This window comes from Delphinus delphis, chromosome 9 (assembly GCF_949987515.2).
Source record: "Delphinus delphis chromosome 9, mDelDel1.2, whole genome shotgun sequence".
Taxonomy (NCBI): domain Eukaryota; kingdom Metazoa; phylum Chordata; class Mammalia; order Artiodactyla; family Delphinidae; genus Delphinus; species Delphinus delphis.
The window spans coordinates 93,189,789-93,209,324 of NC_082691.1; the positions used below are offsets into that span (position 1 = coordinate 93,189,789).

At 46.2% G+C, this 19,536-nt stretch overlaps 1 protein-coding gene across 7 annotated transcripts in view; it reads right to left on the bottom strand.

The window, feature by feature from the left end:
- The window catches only part of HIPK2 (homeodomain interacting protein kinase 2), a 187,320-nt gene extending 186,124 nt beyond the window's left edge, over positions 1 to 1,196 (bottom strand). For all 7 annotated transcript variants that reach the window (XM_060020991.1, XM_060020990.1, XM_060020989.1 and 4 more), the window contains exon 1: positions 805 to 1,196. In XM_060020991.1, coding sequence (XP_059876974.1) covers positions 805 to 823 — 19 coding nt within the window. In that variant the 5' untranslated portion in view covers positions 824 to 1,196. The remainder of the gene's footprint in view (positions 1 to 804) is intronic.
- Between the last annotated feature and the right edge of the window lie 18,340 nt (positions 1,197 to 19,536).

A 19,536-nucleotide genomic window follows, 5' to 3' on the forward strand; every position in this document is an offset into this window, starting at 1 on the left:
TTCCGTTCCTTTCTTTCTTCCTAAAGACAGATCAGAAAAAGGACCCGACGCCAGGTGAAGGTGCACGACGCAGGTTTACCCAGACCGATCGAGACGAACAGACGTCTTGGCTGCCTCCCCGACTTGAAAACCTAAACTACATTTTCCCCTTACACACGCTAATGCGGGGAGATTTTAGCCTACTGCATTGTTCTGCCTGGGTCTGAAATGGACTTTTCCTCCCGACCCCCTCTCATCACCTAGCCCCGTACATTCCGACCCGACAGCCCCCCAAAATCAGAGGCTCGCGAAGAATAAAGGAGCGTGGGGTGGGAGTGGAGGGAAATGGGAAGGGAGCTGCGAGGACAGAGAGTGGAAAGCACATCCTCTTAAAGGTAATTTTCTTTGGGGGAGGGGGGAGGAGGAAAGCTACACCGTATCACCTTTATTTATTCCAAATAAATAAAGAGCACCGTCATGGGTCTGTCTTTTCCCCGGCGCCCCCTCCTAATTTCTTTTCTTCGGCCAGGAGCCCACCCTCGCACCCACCAACACCCGCCCCCCCCCCCCACCGCCTCTTTCTCCACCCTGGAAATAAGATCTGTTCGATTCCGGATCCCGGCCGTTCGCTGGGCGAGGGTGGGGGCGGCGTGGAGGGGGCGGGCAGCCGGTTCGAGCCCCGGGGGTGGGGCGCGGAGGCCGGGCGCCCGGGGGCTGCGGGCCCGGGGGCTGCCCGGCGAGGGGCGGCGGGCAGAACAAAGCTGCGGGGGCCGCGGCGGCTAGGCGGCGCGGGGCGAGCGGGGTCGGCGGGCCGGCGCCGCTTACCTTCGTACACGGGGGCCATCGGGGCCGGGGTGTCCGCGATTCATGGCAACGGAGAAGGGAACGCGGCGCGCGAGCTCGGCCCCCCCAGCCTCAGTCGGAATCTGCCATCTTGAGCCTGTGTCTCCGCTCTCCGCGCAGCCGGGGCCGCCAGCGCCCGCATCACCGCCTCACTTGGCCGGCGCCGGGGGAGGGGGCCGGGCGCCGCCGCCGCCGCCGCCGCCGCCGCGGCCCGGGCCCTGCGCGGGGCTCCGGGGCAGCCGGGCGGACGGGCGCAGCGGCCGAGGCCGAGGGCCGAGCGGCCGCGGCCCCCGAGCGGGTCCGCGGTGGGGCGGGAGCCGGGGCGGGCAGCGCGCGGCCAGTCCCCGGCCGGGGCTCAGCTCAGCATGGCTGTGTGTGGGGGCTTCGGCAAAAGTTGCACGGGAGGCGGAGGAGGGGCGGGAGGAGCCGGGGGAGGGGCGGGGGACGGGGGCGGGAGCGGCGGCCGAGCGCGAGCGAGCGAGCGAGCGAGCCCGGAGAGCGGATTCCGCGCGCAATCGAGCGCCGATGGCACGGATGCGAGGCGGGGAAGGCCGAGCCTAGGGCAGGAGCGGGCGAGGCCAGGGAGGCTCGGCGAGGCCAGGGAGGCTCGGCGCGGTCCGGTGTGCACACGCTTCAGCTCTGATTGGCAAAGGGGAGCCGGTCCGCAGGGGTAGCAGCCAGAACTTTGTGTGTGCGCGCGAGCTGGGCGGGAGGGGGAACAGACCAGAAGGGGAGCCCCGGCCGGCAGCGGCTCGCCCTTCTCGCACCTGGTTGGCGCTCCCTGAGATCGGTGTGCGATGAATGAATGGAGGAGTGGGCGCACGCCGTCCTCGCGGGGAGGATGAGTAAGCGGAGGAGCTTTTGAAATCCAAATGAGGTCAGAGATGCAGAAGCCATTCCGAGCACGCTTAAGAAATGCAGCCCCCGGGTGGTCGCTGGATTCCTGCGGGAATCAGGTTTCCGCCCGGTCCTCACGCCTACGGTGTCCTGAGGGCACCCCCGCAACCCCCATAACCTGGACGGGTGGTTCCCTCCACCTGCCTCAACGCTCTCTCCGAACAGGGCTTCAACTAAACACGCTCCAGACCCTCCCCAGCCCGAAGCCTCGCCAGTTCACTGCTGCAGCTTCTTCTTGGATTCTGTGATGGGATGCCCTGCCGTCGCCCCCAACTTAAGAAGACTGGGGCCTCCTCTTAGTGACACATAGATTGATCATAAAAGATATTCAGTGGATGGCAAGCAGCTTTTTTAAAAAATGAAGTGTACTAGAATAGAAAAGATTAGACCCATTGCCCTTAGTAAGAGTACCCGTTTATTTCATAAACCTTTTGTTTCAGTTATATATACTGAACAACTGTGCTGGACCAGGATACAAGTTGTATTTCCTGCTGTGGGTCATAGGTCAAAAGTTTGAAATCTGTATTTGGGGAATATAAAATAATGAACAAACCCATTATTTTCCCACTACCTCTTATCCTTTCCAACCTCCATACCCTGTCACCACCACCCCCCAAAAAAAAAACCCAAAGACAAGCCCTTTCACACACTTACCTAGTTTTGTTAGTAGCACATCATTCCCCCTTTGTCTCAGGATGGCCTTTGACCCTGCTGTCTTCCTTGCCCCTATATTCAGTGCTACACTTTACACGGCTTCTCTTAGCCTAATGTCACTCACATTTGCAGAATCCTAGATTACCATTGCTAAAGGGGGTCTCAGAGATCATGTGGGCCAGCCATGCCCTTTTAGAATTGAAAAGATGAGGCCCAGGGAAATGAAGTATATTGCCCAGTGTTAACACAGTATTAAATCTTAGAGTTCAGTATGGAGATTCCTTAATAAACTAAAAATAGAACTACCATATGATCCAGCAATCCCACTCCTGGGCATATATCTGGAGAAAGCCATAGTCCAAAAAGATATATGCACCCCAGTGTTCATTGCAGCGCTATTTACGATAGCCAAGACACAGAAGCAACCTAAATGTCCATTGACAGAGGAATGGATAAAGAAGATGCAGTACGTATATACAATGGAATATTACTCAGCCGTAAAAAGGAACGAAATTGGGTCATTTGTAGAGATGTGGATGGACTTAGAGACTGTCATACAGAGTGAAGTAAGAAAGAGGAAAAACAAATATCGTATATTAATGCATATATGTGGAATCTGAAAAAATTGGTGTAGACAATCTTATTTACAAAGCAGAAATAGAGACACAGACATAGAGAACAAACATATGGATACCAAGGGGGAAGGGGTGGGGTGGGATGAATTGGGAGATTGGGATTGACATATATACACTATTGATACTATGTATAAAATAGAAAACGAATGAGAACCTACTGTATAGCACAGTAGGAACTCTACTCAATGCTCTGCGGTGACCTAAATGGGAAGGAAATGAAAAACGAGGAGATGTATGTATACATATAGCTGATTCACTTTGCCGTACAGTAGAAACTAACACAACATTGTAAAGCAACTATACTCCAATAAAATTTTTTTTTTAAAAGGGAGAAAACAGAAATCAATCAATCAGTCAATCTTAGGGTTAAGCTCTTGGCTCCCACTCTGGTGTTCTTTGCTTCGTACCATTCATTCATTCCCTTTTTTCTATCCCCCTGCCATCCTTTACTGGTCCTCAGCCCAGTTCACCCTGAGCACTTCTACCTTCAAAACATACAGTTTTGACTATGCCAGGCTCCTGCTAACAACCTTCAAGGAGTCAACCTGTGCACATAGGGCTGAGTTTCCTAGCTCCTTGGCTCTGAATCAAGGCAGGCAGGCTCCGACTTACCTTTCTAAGCACATGAGTTCAGCAAGTCCCTGCCTCTCCAGCCAGACTGGTTTACTCGTGGTCCTCTCCCAACCTTGCCCAGCTGTGCCTTTGTGCCTTTGTCCAAGCTGCTGCTTTCCCACCGAGGATGCCTTCTCCATCTTCTCTCTTTAACCAGATTCCACCTGTGCCTGACTCATTTCCTCCACAAAATGGCCTGAGGCAGCATGAGATTAAGACAGACCTGATTCTGATCCCAGCTCTTCCACTTAGTAGCTGTGTGAACTTGATCAAATTATTTAACCTCTCTGATCTTCAGTTTCTGCATCTTGATTATAATGAGAATAGTAATAATAATAATATTCTTCCCTTGTACCTATAAGTCTCTATCATGACCTTTACCATACAGGTATAATCTCTCGTCCCCTTTCCAGCACTATCTAATAGAATTTTATGCAGTGCTGGGAATGTAACCATTTGTGGCTCTGGAGTGCATTAAATGTGGCTGGTATGACTGAGGAACTGAATTTTTCATTTTAATTGATTTTAATAGCCAACATATGGCTAGTGGCTACCTTATTGGATAATGCATCTCTAAAATGTTAAGCTCAGTGGGGGCAGAGACCATCTTGGTTGATGTTGTACCTCCAGCAATGAGCACGCTGCCTGACACATGGTAGGTACTGCAAAAATATTTGTTTGATGAATAATAGCTATCATTTATAGCATGCTCCCTTGTGTCAAGCACAACACCAAGAACTCGGTGTAACTTATTTCGTACAGTCCCAATCTAACTGATTTTTTATCTTCTCTTTCTCCTGCCTGTCACACACACTCTGTTGGGCTCGGCATACTCCAGTCTAGATGGCTGACTCTCCTTTTCTGTATTGGCACCCTGTCCCCACAACTGGGTTGGCAGCATCTTGGGGCAAGGTCCATGGCATACTTGTTTGGATGTCCCTCGGCTCAGGTCTTGCACTGATTCATGTGTAGTAGCTGTCTCTAACTTCGTCCCCGCTGCTGTGTAGCCATGAGTGACTCTAGGCAGTCTCACTCTCTGGAATACCTCCTCTGTCCTCCCAAAATTCATATGTTGAAACCCTAACTGCTGGTACCTCAGAATGTGACTGTATTTGGAGATGGGGCTCTTTAAAGAGGTAATTAAGTTAAAAGGAGGTCATTCGGGTGGGCGTTAATCCAATATAGCTGGGGTCCTTATAAAAAGAGAATTAAGACAGAGACACCAGAGGAAAGACCACATGAAGACACAGGGAGAAGGAGGCCCCCTGCAAGCCAAGCAAAGAGGACTTAGAAGAAACCAACCCTGTCTACGCTTGGATCTCAGAGACTCCAGCACTGTGACAAAATTAATTTTGGTTGTAAAGCCACACGGTTTGTGGTACGGCAGCCCAAGCAAACTAATATATCCCACTAGAAGGCAAATTAAAATGAAGAAAGATCATTTGTGTCAACTGAAAACATCTTGAGGGCTTCCCTGGTGGCGCAGTGGTTGAGAGTCCGCCTGCCGATGCGGGGGACACGGGTTCGTGCTCCGGTCCGGGAAGATCCCACATGCCGCGGAGCGGCTGGGCCCGTGAGCCATGGCCGCTGAGCCTGCGCGTCCGGAGCCTGTGCTCCGCAACGGGAGAGGCCACAACAGCGAGAGGCCCGCGTACCGCAAGAACCGTCTTGGGTGTGGAAATGGAGTCCCATGAAAGAAGAGGAAGATGGAACCCAACAGACAAGCCCCGCCCACCTGCTCTTCAGATCACCGTGCCCAAAGCCGACCCATGTGACGCACAACTTCAGTAGAAAACGTTCAGCTGAGCTAGCACACTTGGCATCGTATAGATGGGAAATGTTATTTAAATGAATTTAGATACGTTTTCATGATTTGACAGATTGAATCTGCTTGCCTGTCTCCCTTCCCTCCAGTGACAGCAGTCAGGTGAGAGGGGGATATAAACCCAACAGCGAAACTCCACTGAGGGAGAGCGGGAGAGCAGGAAGGGAGAGAATCTGAGACGGAGTCCCGGGGGCACCAGTATTTGAAAGTTGGGAAGAGGGAAAAGAACAGGAGAGAGCAGGGAAGGAGGAGGAAAACCTGCACGGATGGTCCCTTGACATCCTAGGGCAGAGACCATTGCAAAGGGAGGTGAGGTCAGCAGGGCTGCGTGCTAATCAGGGGTCACACAAGACGCGTGTGGGGTGCATCCAAAGGACTGAGCAACAAGAGTTACATTAGTGCCTTTAGTGAGACTAATTATGGGGCACATGTAGGGTTCTTAAATTCAGCCTCCAAAGAATGCGTAGTGTTTGACAGGGGGAGATGGGAGGAAGGGAGGAGGGTCAGGGAGGCGCCAGAAGAGGGCACTAGAGAGCATTCCAGACCCAGAGCACGACCAAAGTCCCGGGGTGAGACATGAGATGGGCCCAGGAGCTAGCCCATTTGGCTTAGAGATAGTATGCATTGTATTTTATTTGTTTAATAAACACATTAGCACCTAGACAGTGTTCTAAGATGTTTACAAATATTAGCTCACTTAACAAATCCAGTATTTTACACTACATAGAACTCTAGGTTGCCGATAGACCATTTAACTTCGGTATGCTACGAGAAACATAATAAAGGCAAGAGAACTGGAAAGGATTTAGTAACCACCTACAGCAGTTACCTCTTCTAAATCTGCTTTCTACCAAATGGCATGAGTAATATCTTTCTCAGGGATCAGTAGAGTAAACATGGGGGAGCTTGGACCTCGTTTCAAGTTCATTTTGCTCACAGGACAAGTGACAAAGGGTCTTTTCTTCGTTTATGCCTGCAGTTGTGAAAATGCACACCATTTTGTTATCCTCAACACCATATTGTTATCCTCAAAGGATATTGTTATCCTCAAGGCCACAAGATGGAGAGATTTTTCTCTGTGATGTACACATTCAGGTGTGCATGTCCTGTTCTCACTCTCAGGGTGCTCACCGTCTGCAGCCCCTGCAGGTTGCACCTCATTCAGACTTGGTGTGTGTTGCCCTCATTTGCCTTCCTGGGCCTTATTTCTGGGTCGGAGGCTGTGGCTTTGTCTTTGAGGATGTGGCCAGCGGGAGGCAGTTCACTTTTCAGGATTCATCTTTCCAGATCTCACCTCTTTTTTGGCGTTTTGCTCTTTGTGTGTTTTCCTCTCTCTCTCTCTCTCTCTTTTTTTTTTTTTGCAGTACGCGGGCCTCTCACCGTTGTGGCCTCTCCCGTTGTGGAGCACAGGCTCCAGACGCGCAGGCTCAGCGGCCATGGCTCACGGGCCCAGCCGCTCCGCGGCATGTGGGATCTTCCCGGACTGGGGCACGAACCTGTGTCCCCTGCATCGGCAGGCGGACTCTCAACCACTGCGCCACCAGGGAAGCCCTCCTCTCTCTTTGACAATGTATCTGTCTCATCTTCTTTTCCCTTGTATCTTTCTACCTCTTCCACACATTATTTCTTCTCTCTCTCCTTTCCCCTTTATTATGATTCTCTTTCTTAACAAGTCACAATGCAGGCCTATATTTGTTTTACTTATTCTTAAGAAATAACTTCCTATTTCTGCTTTAAACCTTCGATCGTCTGAAATGATACATTTTGCGTGGAACTGGTGTTTAATAACTACAGGACTCCTTAAACAAAAGCTTCAGGGGCAGGGCATTATACCACAGAGGATGTGAAAGGCTGGATACTGCATTCAAATCAGGAAAAACAGGAGCTATGGCTTTAAGGGCAAAGGGTAGAGTGAGGCTTGGCAGGGTGAAGGGAATCTGTTTGTGGAAATGGCAGCCTTGGAGGAATTACACCAGCAAAATCAGGGGAATAGGGAAACCATTCATTTTCTGCTTCTGCTCCTAGAAGAAAAACGATCAGACACCTGAACGGGGATACGGGAAAGGTAAAGAGAGGCAGGAATGGCATTCGGCAGAAAAGAGTTATAGAAAAAAACCAACTCACAAAAAACCCCAAACCACAATCAGCCCGTGAATGTAAAACAAGCTGTGATGAAGACACACAGAAGATAGGGTGATTTTGTTGGAGGTTTCAGGAATGGCAGATTAGGGTGGATCTGCAGGAGAAAAAGAAGCAATCCAGCCCTGCAGGGAAATTTCTGTGATGAGGGAAGATGGGTAATAGCTTGGTTTGCCTGACATGCGGTCCAGGCTGAACTTGGATAAACTAGGCAGACATGGCACAGAGAGAAGCCTCTAGCTCAAGAGTGGATGCAGAAAGGAGGGCAGACACAGGAAGAGCTCTTTGAAAAGCCCTAGGGTCCGGTTAAGTCAAGTTAAACCTAGCTCAGTGATTAATCAGTGGGATTGAGCATTTCTGTGCTGTGCACAGTTTGTATCGTAAAGTCTCCTCCCCCGGCATGAAAGAGCCTGCCCCTATGTGGCAACCCCCAGAGGGAGATTGACTGGAATGGCAGAGGGCTGTCAGGGCTGGCTCTTTGCTCTGATGTTGCCGTGAGCTCTTCGATGCCAAATCCAGTGCCCTTTTCCAGCTCCTCCCCTGGTTGATCTCTAGAAACACATTAGTTAGATGCTGTTAATCCCTTCATTGTTCTTGAATCAATCCCCTCCCTTTTCATAAAAATGCACTTATAAAATTTCCCTTCAATTCTCCTGGTCATTCCTTCTCTCTCCCTTTCTTCCTTCCTTTCTTTCTTTCTTCCTTCATTTCTCTCTCTCTCTCTCTCTCCCTTTCACTCTCTCTCCCTTTCTCTTCCTGTCTTCCTTCCTTCCTTTCTTTTTCTTTCTTTCTTTCTTTCTTTCTTTCTTTCTTTCTTTCTTTCTTTCTTTCCTCCCTTCCTCCCTCCCTCCCTTTCTTTCTTTCTTTCCTTTTTCTTTCTTTCTTTCCCTTTCTTTCTTTTCACCAAGAAATTCCATTCATCAAATGTTCAGTGATTGCTTACTATGTGTTAGAGTCTATAGCAGGAGCTGGGAGTAAAAAGGGAATAAGCCACAGAACCCCTTTTCAAGGAGCTCCAGTTCAAAACTACCAGGTAAAGTGTACAATACAGTATGGTGAGTACAACAATTAAAAGATGCACATGGTCAAAAGCTGGCACAGAGAGACAAATGGCAAGGAGTGTGTTTATAGGACGGGGGTAGATGGGCGTCTGTGCCCAGCAGCATGAATTCTGGCTTGGGGACGGTATGTAGAAAGGCATGTGTGTCCAGGATCCGTAAGAAGTCTGAATACTGCTAAACACAAAGAGCAGTGGTCAGGGAGGGATGCCAAGTCAACGAATTTGGGTACATAGTCTATATGTGCCAGGTGTGGGGAGAAAATGAGTTCAATTTTGAACTGTTGAGTTTAAGGTTCCTATGAGATATTCAGATAGGAATGCTCAGTTGCCATGTGGGTGTAGGGGGCTGGGGGCTAAAAAAATTTTTGAGTCATCAGTATATCATGGGTGGCTAATCCCATGGGAGCAGGGAGATCACACAGGGAGAGGTTATATATACATGGTGGTGTTTCTCAAAGTGTGGTCCTTGGGTCACCCGCATCAAAACCACACAGGGGCTTTCTAAAGATGCAGATTCCTCGGGGGGAATCCCAAACCTACTGACTCAGGAATCTCTGAGGGTAGTGCCTGGAAATCTGCATTTTAAATTCACCCCCGAGAGAATACAGTTATAACAGGGAAGTTCAACAGCCACTGGTCTGGGGCAGCCACTGGTATGAGAAGCTAAGAGTTTAAAGGATGGAACTCAGAAGGGGAAGACCTAATCCTTCAAGAGGCTGTGTGATTTTCTCTAGGATTAGGTGCTACCCCAGAGTCCTGACATCTTGGAGATGAACTGACTTGGAACCACTAATTTCCAAGCATCTTGTTAAGTGAGAGGAGTGAGGTCTTTTTTTTTTTTTTTTTTTTGCGGTACGTGGGCCTCTCACTGTTGTGGCCTCTCCTGCTGTGGAGCACAGGCTCCGGACATGCAGGCTAAGTGGCCATGGCCCAGCCGCTCCGCGGCATGTGGGATCTTCCCGGACCGGGGCACGAACCCGTGTCCCCTGCGTCGGCAGGCGGACTCTCAACCACTGCGCCACCAGGGAAGCTCTAGTTTTTTTTTTTGTTTAAAAAAAAAAAAAAGGTTCTTTTGTCATAGAATTCTGAGGACTTTCACTGTACGCGTGAGATAAATTTGAATTTTTAAAGAATTTCTTTTGAAATATGGCAGTGTCTTCTGTTTGCTGTGGGTGATATACTTAATCAACATTCAGAAACTGCTGATTTGCTTATCTTTCTTGAGGAGACATATACTGCCTGGCTGATTTGAGCTAGCTTGTCTGGTTGAGTTGGATGTTTCAATAGAAGGCAGAACAAAAACGAAAAGTAAGATTTCTTTTTAATATTCTTAAATTTCCTTGTGTTCTTTCAACACTGTTTTGCTGATTCTAACTCCTGAACGTTAAATCCTGTGTTAAATAACCACTGAGAGGGGAAGGTGGTGAGCAGCAGGGAGGGGTCAGAGTTCTTTCTTCAGGAAAATAGGCCGGTGAATAACAAGAATACATCACTGGGCACCTGAGTCTGAACTTTGGGCAAAGCCAGGCCATGCCTGGAGAGCATGTGCTAGAAACGGGCTCAACAGGGCATTAGGTATGAGACCAACCCTGCCCACCTTGTCCCCCAACCCCCGCTGTCCTTCACTGAACCGCATTTCCCTTACCCAGTGTTCTCAAACTTTTTTTTTTTTTTTTTTTTTTTTGCAGTACGCGGGCCTCTCACTGTTGCGGCCTCTCCCGTTGCGGAGCACAGGCTCCAGATGCGCAGGCTCAGCGGCCATGGCTCACGGGCCCAGCCGCTCCGCTGCATGTGGGATCTTCCCGGACCGGGGCACGAACCCGTGTCCCCTGCATCGGCAGGCGGACTCTCAACCCCTGCGCCACCAGGGAAGCCCCTTAAACTATTTTGTTCCATGAACTCCCTGGAAGTCTGGTGGAGCCTAGGTACCCCTTCTTAGAGAAATGCTTTTAGATGTATTAAAAAAATACATAAGGTTACCAAAGAATCTAATTACATTGAGATACAATTATTAAATATATGTTTCTTTATTGATACATTAAATAACAAGACCTAACTGAAGGCGCAATAGTTACAAAGTAGTGATGAATACGAAAAATAGTTCAAGTTACCCATAACAACTGTCAATATGATATAAAAATACCTGTGGCTTCCATTGGTGACAAAATCACAGGTACTGCAATTACTCCTGTGGTTGGCTGCCTACAGTCAGATTTGAAGATTTAAGGTTCATGAAAATAAAGAAGTTACTTTTTTTCCCCATCTAAGTTCACAGATCCTCTGAATTGTATCCATGAACCCCTTGTGGGTATGGAACTCCAAGATAAGAATCCCTGCCCTTATCCTATTCTGCTATCTTTCTGCAGAGTATTTTTATTACTTTCTAACATATATTATTTACTTATTTTTAAGTTCATTTTTTACTGTCTGATTCTCCTAATTAAAATGTAAACTCCAGGGCTTCCCTGGTGGCGCAGTGGTTGAGAGTCCACCTGCCGATGCAGGGGACACAGGTTCGTGCCCCGGTCTGGGAAGATCCCACATGCGGTGGAGCGGCTGGGCCCGTGCGCCATGGCCGCTGAACCTGCGCGACGGAGCCTGTGCTCCGCAATGGTAGAGGCCACAACAGTGAGAGGCCCGCGTACCGCAAAAAAAAAAAAAAAAAAAAAAAAGAGACATTCCAGAGTTGGAATCTATAGGCCTTAATGACTAGTCGTATGGGGAGGAAGGGGGAGTGTTATGGGTTAAATTGTGTCCCCCACCAAAAAAAAAAGACATATGGAAGTCCTAACCATCAATACCTCAGAATGTGAGCTTATTTGGAAATTGGGCCATTGCAGATGTAATTAGTTCAATTAAGATAAGGTCATAGTGCAGTAGTGTGGGCTCTACTCCAATATAACTAGTGTCCTTAGAAGAAGATGGCCGTGTGAAGGTAGAGACACAGGGAGAAGGCCATGTGGAGACAGCGAATTGGAGGGGTACATCCATGAGCGAAGGAATGCCGAAGATTGCCAGAGAACCACCGGAAGCTAGGAAAAGGCAAGGAAGTATCCCCTCCAGGTTTCAGAGGGAACATGGCCTGTAGACACCTTGATGTCAGACCTCTTGCTTCTAGAACTATGAGGCAATACATTTCTGGTGTTTAAGCCACGGAGTCTGTGGTACTTTGTTACAGCAGCTAAAGGAGACTCGTACAGGAGGCAGTTAAGCCACACCAGAGCGGGGAACATGCAGGCTACTCTGAACTTTTATTATTACAACCATTACAGAGAAAGAGGAGCTGGAAAATATGAACATAAATTAAAAGGAAAACCCCAAAATGCTTCACATCAGTTCAGAAATGCCTGAAGCCCCACAGCTGCTGCTGGAACTCGGTCTCCTCAGGCCCCGGACTTGCCTGGTGGTTTAGATGAGGTGATGCGCGTAAAATTGTTTTGTACACATAAAGTGCTCTGGGGGTGTGAAAGCTTTGTCTTCACTTTAATTAAATAAAAACACAAGGTCATGTGTTGGAGTTGTCCCCACAAATAGTTCCCACCCACAGGCCTGGTGACATAATTTGTGGAGCCCAGGGCAAGTTGAAAATGTGAGCCCCTGGTTCAGAAATTATTGCGAATTTCAGGACAGTGTCAGCAGAGCATCAAGTCAAGCACATGGTCCTGTGCACCTGCCCTTGGAAAAGGGGCAGCCAGACCTATGGGGGGGGGGCGCCTTAGAATGCTGAGCTGTGCCCAGAGCACCGTAGGATTGGACTGGAGGGAAGAGGAGAAGTGGGGAGAAAAGGCTCAGGGTTGAGAATGGAGGGATGAACGTAGTGCATCGAATGGAGAGTGCCCTGCCCAACAGGGGACAGAGGTTAGGCAAGACTGAATACAGCACACATGTAGACAGTTAGATTGGACCTGCACTGAGGATAGCCTTTAGTGCCAAGCAGAGATGTTCGACTCTATTTCTACAAGCAATGGAGAAGCACTGAATATTTTCCAGCAGGAGTCCAAGTTGGTAGAGAGTGAAAGACGGAAAGGAAGGGCTGGGAAACAAAAGCTATAAGGTTTTGAGTCCAGGTCAATCCTACCTTGTAAACTATTCTCAAAAGAAGACTTAACCCCTCTCCCCAGCTCTCTCTGCATGACACCTGCCTATATGCTGAATGGTGGTCCTTGGGGTGAGGGTGTGTCACTCTGACCGGGTTCAGCACACCCACACCCCAGACATACAGACTCACCTTTCGGTCTGCTTTGTAATAATTTGAGAAATTACAGAAAATGCCTATACTTTTAGTATCTCTTTATTAACGAAATGGCCACCCGAGTGACTAGGATTTGATGATCTTTTTACTATGGTCTCAGCTCACTGCATCCTGTAAGAGTATTTTTTTCTAGAGTATTTTTAGGTCTGTATGTGTAGTTCTAGGTCAATTCCTCCTTCGACCGACACTGAGCTTTAACTGTTGCTTCGTAATCTGAACAGTATGGTTAGTTAGGCCCACGGGTGAAATGCCAAGGCATCTGTTTATATGTTCCATCATTTATTTCCTCTTCATCATCAAGTGTACATCTCTCTCTACAGTAACTTCCCCTTTATCCCACATACCTGTGACCACGTGGCAATCATTCTATCCCAAACAGCTGCGTCAAGATCTTAGGCTTACTAAATAATTTGTCTTAGCTACAGAGTCAGTGGAGCTTTAATTTAAAATGCAAGTAGGGACCAGGGGGATCCTTTGGGTTTCACGGTTGAATGAAGTATTCAAACGTGCCCCACTTCTACTACTACTACTACTACCAGCAGGCTGATGATTTTTGACAACTGGAACGATTCAAGTCCTGTTAATTTCCTTTCATCCTCCTTTCTTTTTCATCCCCAACTGTTTTCTATTCATCTTTTATCCTAGTTTTAAAGCAAGAAAAACTGAAATAATTATTTAGAAAATCTCCCCTCCTGTCAAGACAGCAAAACCTATCGGGCAAGAGCAATTGACACAAAGTACTCCAAAAGAGAAATGATTCCTTAAACTTCCGGAGAAAAGAAATCAAGTTTGCACTGTGATCAAACTAAACTAAGTTACGTGGTAGTAAGGAAAATCTTTAATGTCAGACCATTTTTCCCCTTGCTCCTGTGCATTCATTCTCATGGATAAGGTGGGAGGTTTAGGTCTCTATATGAAATTTGGATGAGTTAGTGGATGTTAAGAGAATGGGTAACAATGATGGCGCTATTGATTGAGACAGGTTCTGGATTTCATATCTGGTTATTCATTTTAAAAAACCCAAACAAACAACAAACCGAAACCCTAATACGTACAGTGGAAGCCACGGCCTCGGTTCCGTCACACACCTGCTGTAACAGATCAAAGCTAACGATGGTCTAACACAATGGAAGTTGATTTCTCCTAACATCCCAGAGTGGGTGTTCAGCAGGTGACCTTTCGTGCAGTGATGCAGGGACTGAGGCTTCCCCCACTGCTGGGTGGGACCTCAGAGCCCTGTGCTTCCAGCTGGCAGACAGGAGAGAATGGGGGGTCCCAATGGGAGGTTTTCGTGGGCCAGGCCTAGAGGTGGCGTCCCTGTCTTCCATCTTCACTCCAAGGGCTACAACTCAGTCACGTGGCTCTACCTAACAAGAGTGGGCTGGGAAACGGATCTTCTCCAAGAGAAGGAGAGCAAGTTACAGGAAGACCATACAATCCCTGAACCGCCAAGGGCCCAGTTCTGCACTGGGTCATGTTCAAAGAAACATAGGTTCAGCCTCAAGAAATCATCACAGTAAGAAAGGTAAATTTAATCCCTGGCTGCTGTCACTCAAGAAAACTTCAGAAAAGAATTATCTTCTAAATGCACAAACTCTGTAAGTCTTCTTGCGTCTTGACCTTTGCATGTGTGTACCCCGTACACATGGCAGCCACCTCCCAAAGTCCTCTCCTCCCTACTCCAAGCTCCTGAATCGCTTTGCAACTTAGATTGCTCGGACTTCTCCCTCCCTTTCACCTTAACTGTGCCTCACTTAGCCCTCTAGCCTTCGATTGCCCCATCTGTGAAATGAGAAACTTGAACCAGATGACCTTCATGTATTCAACACTCAGTGAATATTTATTAAGTGCCCATTGGGCTAGGCCAGCTCAGACATTCTCAGATGCTATGAAAAGGGCAAAATGCTTAAATCAGGGACTTTCCCTCAAAGTGGCAGAAGTCTTATGAGAATCCATACCCCACGGGGTTGTTTAACAGCCCCTTCACGTAATGAGGAAATAGATTTTTCTGATAAAAATAAGGTCCTTCTCTTCGTGTCATTAAGAAATGGTCAATGAAATTCACTGCAATTCATGAAAAACAGCTTATAGAACTGGAACTACCATTTCTTTAAAAAAGGCATTCCCAATTTGGGGAATCCAGTTTACAGAAGCAAAAATATCAATATCTAACAATACAGGCACAGAAGTATTTAACAATTTATTATTTAATACTTTATTGTAATTGGAGTGGCCAAAGACTAGACTCGACTGAAGCAGGACATTGGGCAAATCTCCCCAAACCAGAGGATATGATGTAGCTACCAAAAGATAACATGTTTGAGTTATATTCATCAACATATCAAGTGAGAAGAGTAAGTTTCAGAGTAAGGTGCCTCATATAAGCCCACGTGTATAGAAAGAATTTGGAAATCCCGAACTGTGCTGTGTGTCTTAGTAAGATCCTGGTGAAAGGTGCAGAAGGCTGCTAACCCCAGGCTTTCCACATCTAGGATGACAAGGGTCAGGAATGGAGATGTGAGATTATTAACTTTTTCTTTACTCATTTCTGGAGTGGGTTTTTTCTTCCATCTCTTGCAATGATTGCATACTTTGGAATTAAAACAATTTAAAGTATGATTGAAAGATGCTAAACAAAGATGCATTTTATAATGACATATGTAAATGGGTGGTGGTTCTCATGAAATTTAGAAAAAAGAAGTGAAGAGGAAGAATGTGTCTGTGTATCTCCACATTATAATATTCTTTCCCCTGGGAAGGCAGTTTCCAAAGCCAGGCAGGGCTGGTGTGTGTATCAGGCTATGCTATTCTCCACAGCAAGTGCAGCCCAAGACTCCGATTCCATGCTTAGCAAGCTATCTCTTCTTTAGAAATGTCATTTACCAGTTTTGTGTATATCAGAAGGTAAGTGCCCTGGACCTAAATATTTGGACCGTAGATCTCTCACTCTAATACACTCGTGCTGTGATTTGGGAGAAAAAACAAAGCTAGTCTGTGGTTTGGTTAGAAAGCATCAACTCCTCAGATCCTGATGACTGTTTGGTAAACTGAAAAAACAGAGTTACCAAAACCACAAGGCTGAGACCTGGACCACGGCTCCGCAAGATTCTGCAGAGATACAGCCCCTATGAGGCCAAAGAGCCAGCCAGCCTCACCCATGATCTGTTTGGTGGTTGGTTTCTGGCCTGTGTTATCACCCACTCTCGTCTTTATTCTCTCCGCAGTTCCCAGAGGTTGAAGACGCTCTCTTTTAGGTCAATTTACTAGAGAACTTAGCCCAGCATCTACGTATAGTTTATTGACAAAACAAACAAATTAAAACAGTGATGGCCATGTAGGCGGTTATCCTTCAGGAATTCCATGAAACAAAGTTGGATGAATGGTTAGCTGGTCCTCTTCAGCCACCAGGGATGTGAGGCAGTGAGAGGGCTCAGGCACCTCATCTACTTACACAGTCATAGGAGCCGAGTTTGCTCTGAGCCAGGGCTTTGACTACTAGGTCAAGTCTGCGGCAAAGGATGAATGAGGGAAGAGAGAAAGGATTACTGTCACTCCTCTCCTCCAAAAGAGATGTCTTGGAAAATGCACTTTTTAATTTGTAAGCGTCATTTGGTATTATTTGAGGCTCAGAGAAGAGACCATAGATAAGAAATAAGGCAAAACAGTAAACACCAAGAAGGGTCATGTGGGCTGTTTGCCTGCGGCCTGCCTAATTCATGGCTGACTAGGCAAGATGTTCAGATCAGATCACCAGTTTCTACATATGTAATCGAATGGTTATCTACCAGGTGGATGGCATAAGTTAACACTTCTTGAGGAAGAAAAATAGCATAAAGCATTCCTGCGGGTATCCTATTAGTCATTGGTACATTTTTAAAGTATTTATTGAACACCTACTATGTGCCAGACACTGTTTTAGTGCGTGGCATACATCAGTGAACGCCTCTGTCTCACAAGCTTGTAGTGCAAGACAAAACAGAAACCCAGAAGAAATGAACAAATAATATCCAGGCGGTATGTGATACTGGCCAGATGAAAGATTCATATTGTAAATTCTATTGACTTTTAAGGGATGGAAAGATCGCAGTCTGCTGAAATAGTCAAGAAAAGCTTAAATTTTGAGCCAAACATTTAGGGATAGATTTGATTTAGAAATCAGAGAAGAAAAGGAAACATTTCACACGAGATGGGACAGCATGATAGCGGGAACATTTAAAAGTGCTTTACAGTTTGCGGAGCATTTTCTCATCCATGCTGTAGAGGTGAAAATGAGCAAAGTTTTTCAGAGTCAGTTCTGAAATGAAGCTGACTTATCAGAAGGGAAACATCCCTCCTTTCCCCTCTACCCTTCCTTCCTGATCAGGGTTCATGGTTTCATATGGACTTGCTAATCTAAAGCCCTTCTACAGGGGAATTTCTCCCCACAGATGTGGCAAAGGGAGCCAGGAAGCTGTATTCTTCTGGATATCTCGCGTGTGTGTTGTGTGCCAACTAACAGTTGGCATGGGACACTTGCTATTTGGGGTGAACACGACATTTTACAGCTTATAATCCCAAATTAAGTAACTCCTGGACTTTGAAGGACTTCTCTTTCTTAGCCAATCTTACTTCTCATCCCTTCCCAGGTCAAAGTAGATCTATTCTTCCTCCCTATTTCGCAGCCCCATCTGGCTTTTCTACTTCTCTCTTGCTATATGCTGCTTGCTCCACCAAACCAGGTCCTACCATCACCCTTCAGTTTTTAGATCAAGCCCTACCACCTTCACAAGCTCCTCTCCATCTATAAGTGCCAGTGGTGATTATTTGCACCCTCCTGATCTCTGCAATGCTTCTTACTATTGGGAGGAGGTGTAACGTATCCCTTTGAGAATCTGATGAACACATATACACAAAAAATGTTCCTAATTTCAAGAGACTCATGTTTCTCTGAAAACATCACTTTATAGAACACATTTGTTTGGTACAAACCATATACTTCAATGCTTTCAAATATACTTTTATATTATTTTGTCTAACGTATGTCTTACTGTCATAATTAGACTAAACTTGAAAATAAAGCTATTTTAGAAATTTTTGGTAACCCTCTTAGAACTAGGTAGAATATAGAGACCATGGGAGGTATATAATAATACAAAACAGAATGGATAAACAAACCGTGGTACATCCATACAATGGAATATCATCCAGTGATTAAACCAAATGAGATATCAAGCCACAGAAAAACATGCAAGAACCTTAAATGCTAAATGAAAGAAGCCAGTCTGAAAAGGCCACATGCTGTATAATTCCAACTATATGACATTCTCGAGTAGGCAAGCCTATGGAGACGTTAAATAGATGAGTGGTTTCCAGGGATACAGGGGGAGGGAGGGATGAAAAAGTAGAGCACAGGGGATTTTTAGGGCAGTGAGTCTACTCTGTCTGATCCTATAATGGTGGATACACGTCACTGCACATTTGTCAAAACCCACAGAACGTACAAACACAAAGGGTGAACCCTAGTATAAACTGTGGACTTTAGTTTATAATAATGGATCAATATTGGCTTGTCAATTGTACAACGTACTACACTAAGGTAAGATGTTAATAATAGAGGAAACTGGGGAGGGGATAATAATGGGAACTCTCTGCATTTTCTGCTTATTTATCTGTAAAATTTCTAAACTTCTAAAACTGTCCTAAAAATAAAGTCTATTAATTTTTTTTAAGAAAGAGTTTCAGATTTTGACCGTAGCCTCTAATGACTATTGGGATAAAGAATAGGCAACTCCTAATGCAATGCGTGTATTTGAGGTTTTCAAAGGTTGTATCTATTGATGTTAAACTCAGTTAAACTTGTTGCTTGACATCACGTCGACACAATATCCAGGATTTTTCAATGAACTAACCGAATTAGTAAGATGGGTTCTCATGATATAGACTCCGCCCAATCCTAATGTCAATGAAAAATTCAACATTTAACACACAAATTTCAATGTGAAAAATACTATTAGCTTATAACTAGTGAGTCTTAGACATAAGCAGAAAGAAACCCCACCAAGACATGGTAGTTATTTAAAAGAGTTCTTTTCTCTTGGTCTGTCTCTCTATTCCTAACAGGAGCTTTGAGGAAAAGTCGTATCTATCTGGAACAAAATGAATATTTGGAACCACAGAACATCAGTTTAGCAAGTAAAGGGCCAAATTCAGTGTCTTGTTCTCAATTTTGAAGGAACATAGTTAGGGGTGACTGACCCAGGAAACTTCTCCCCCGAGGCTGTTTACGCCTGAATTGATTATTCTGAGGTCAGACAAGGATGTTGGCCACAGTATTAGCCATTTACCCCACATTGATTCCTACATAGTATCATCTTGTTTGGTTTTTTAAAAGCTCGAATTGATGGAATGAACCATGCCAAAGTCCTAGTATTCTGTCCATCTTAACAAATAAAGTTAAGCATGTAGTGATTCAGCTGGTTGGGTAGAAAGTCATCCATTACGAAAGTTTTTTCCCTCTCCTTGGCCATCCTTTTCTATTGCAAACAAATCTCCCAGCTCTTGACCTTCTTGTTTGCTGTTTGGCCTTGGGGGGAATGGAGGGAAAGAGAGAAGAGTTAAGTCAAGGGTCAGCAAATGAAGGCTCCCACATGGTCAGTGGGTC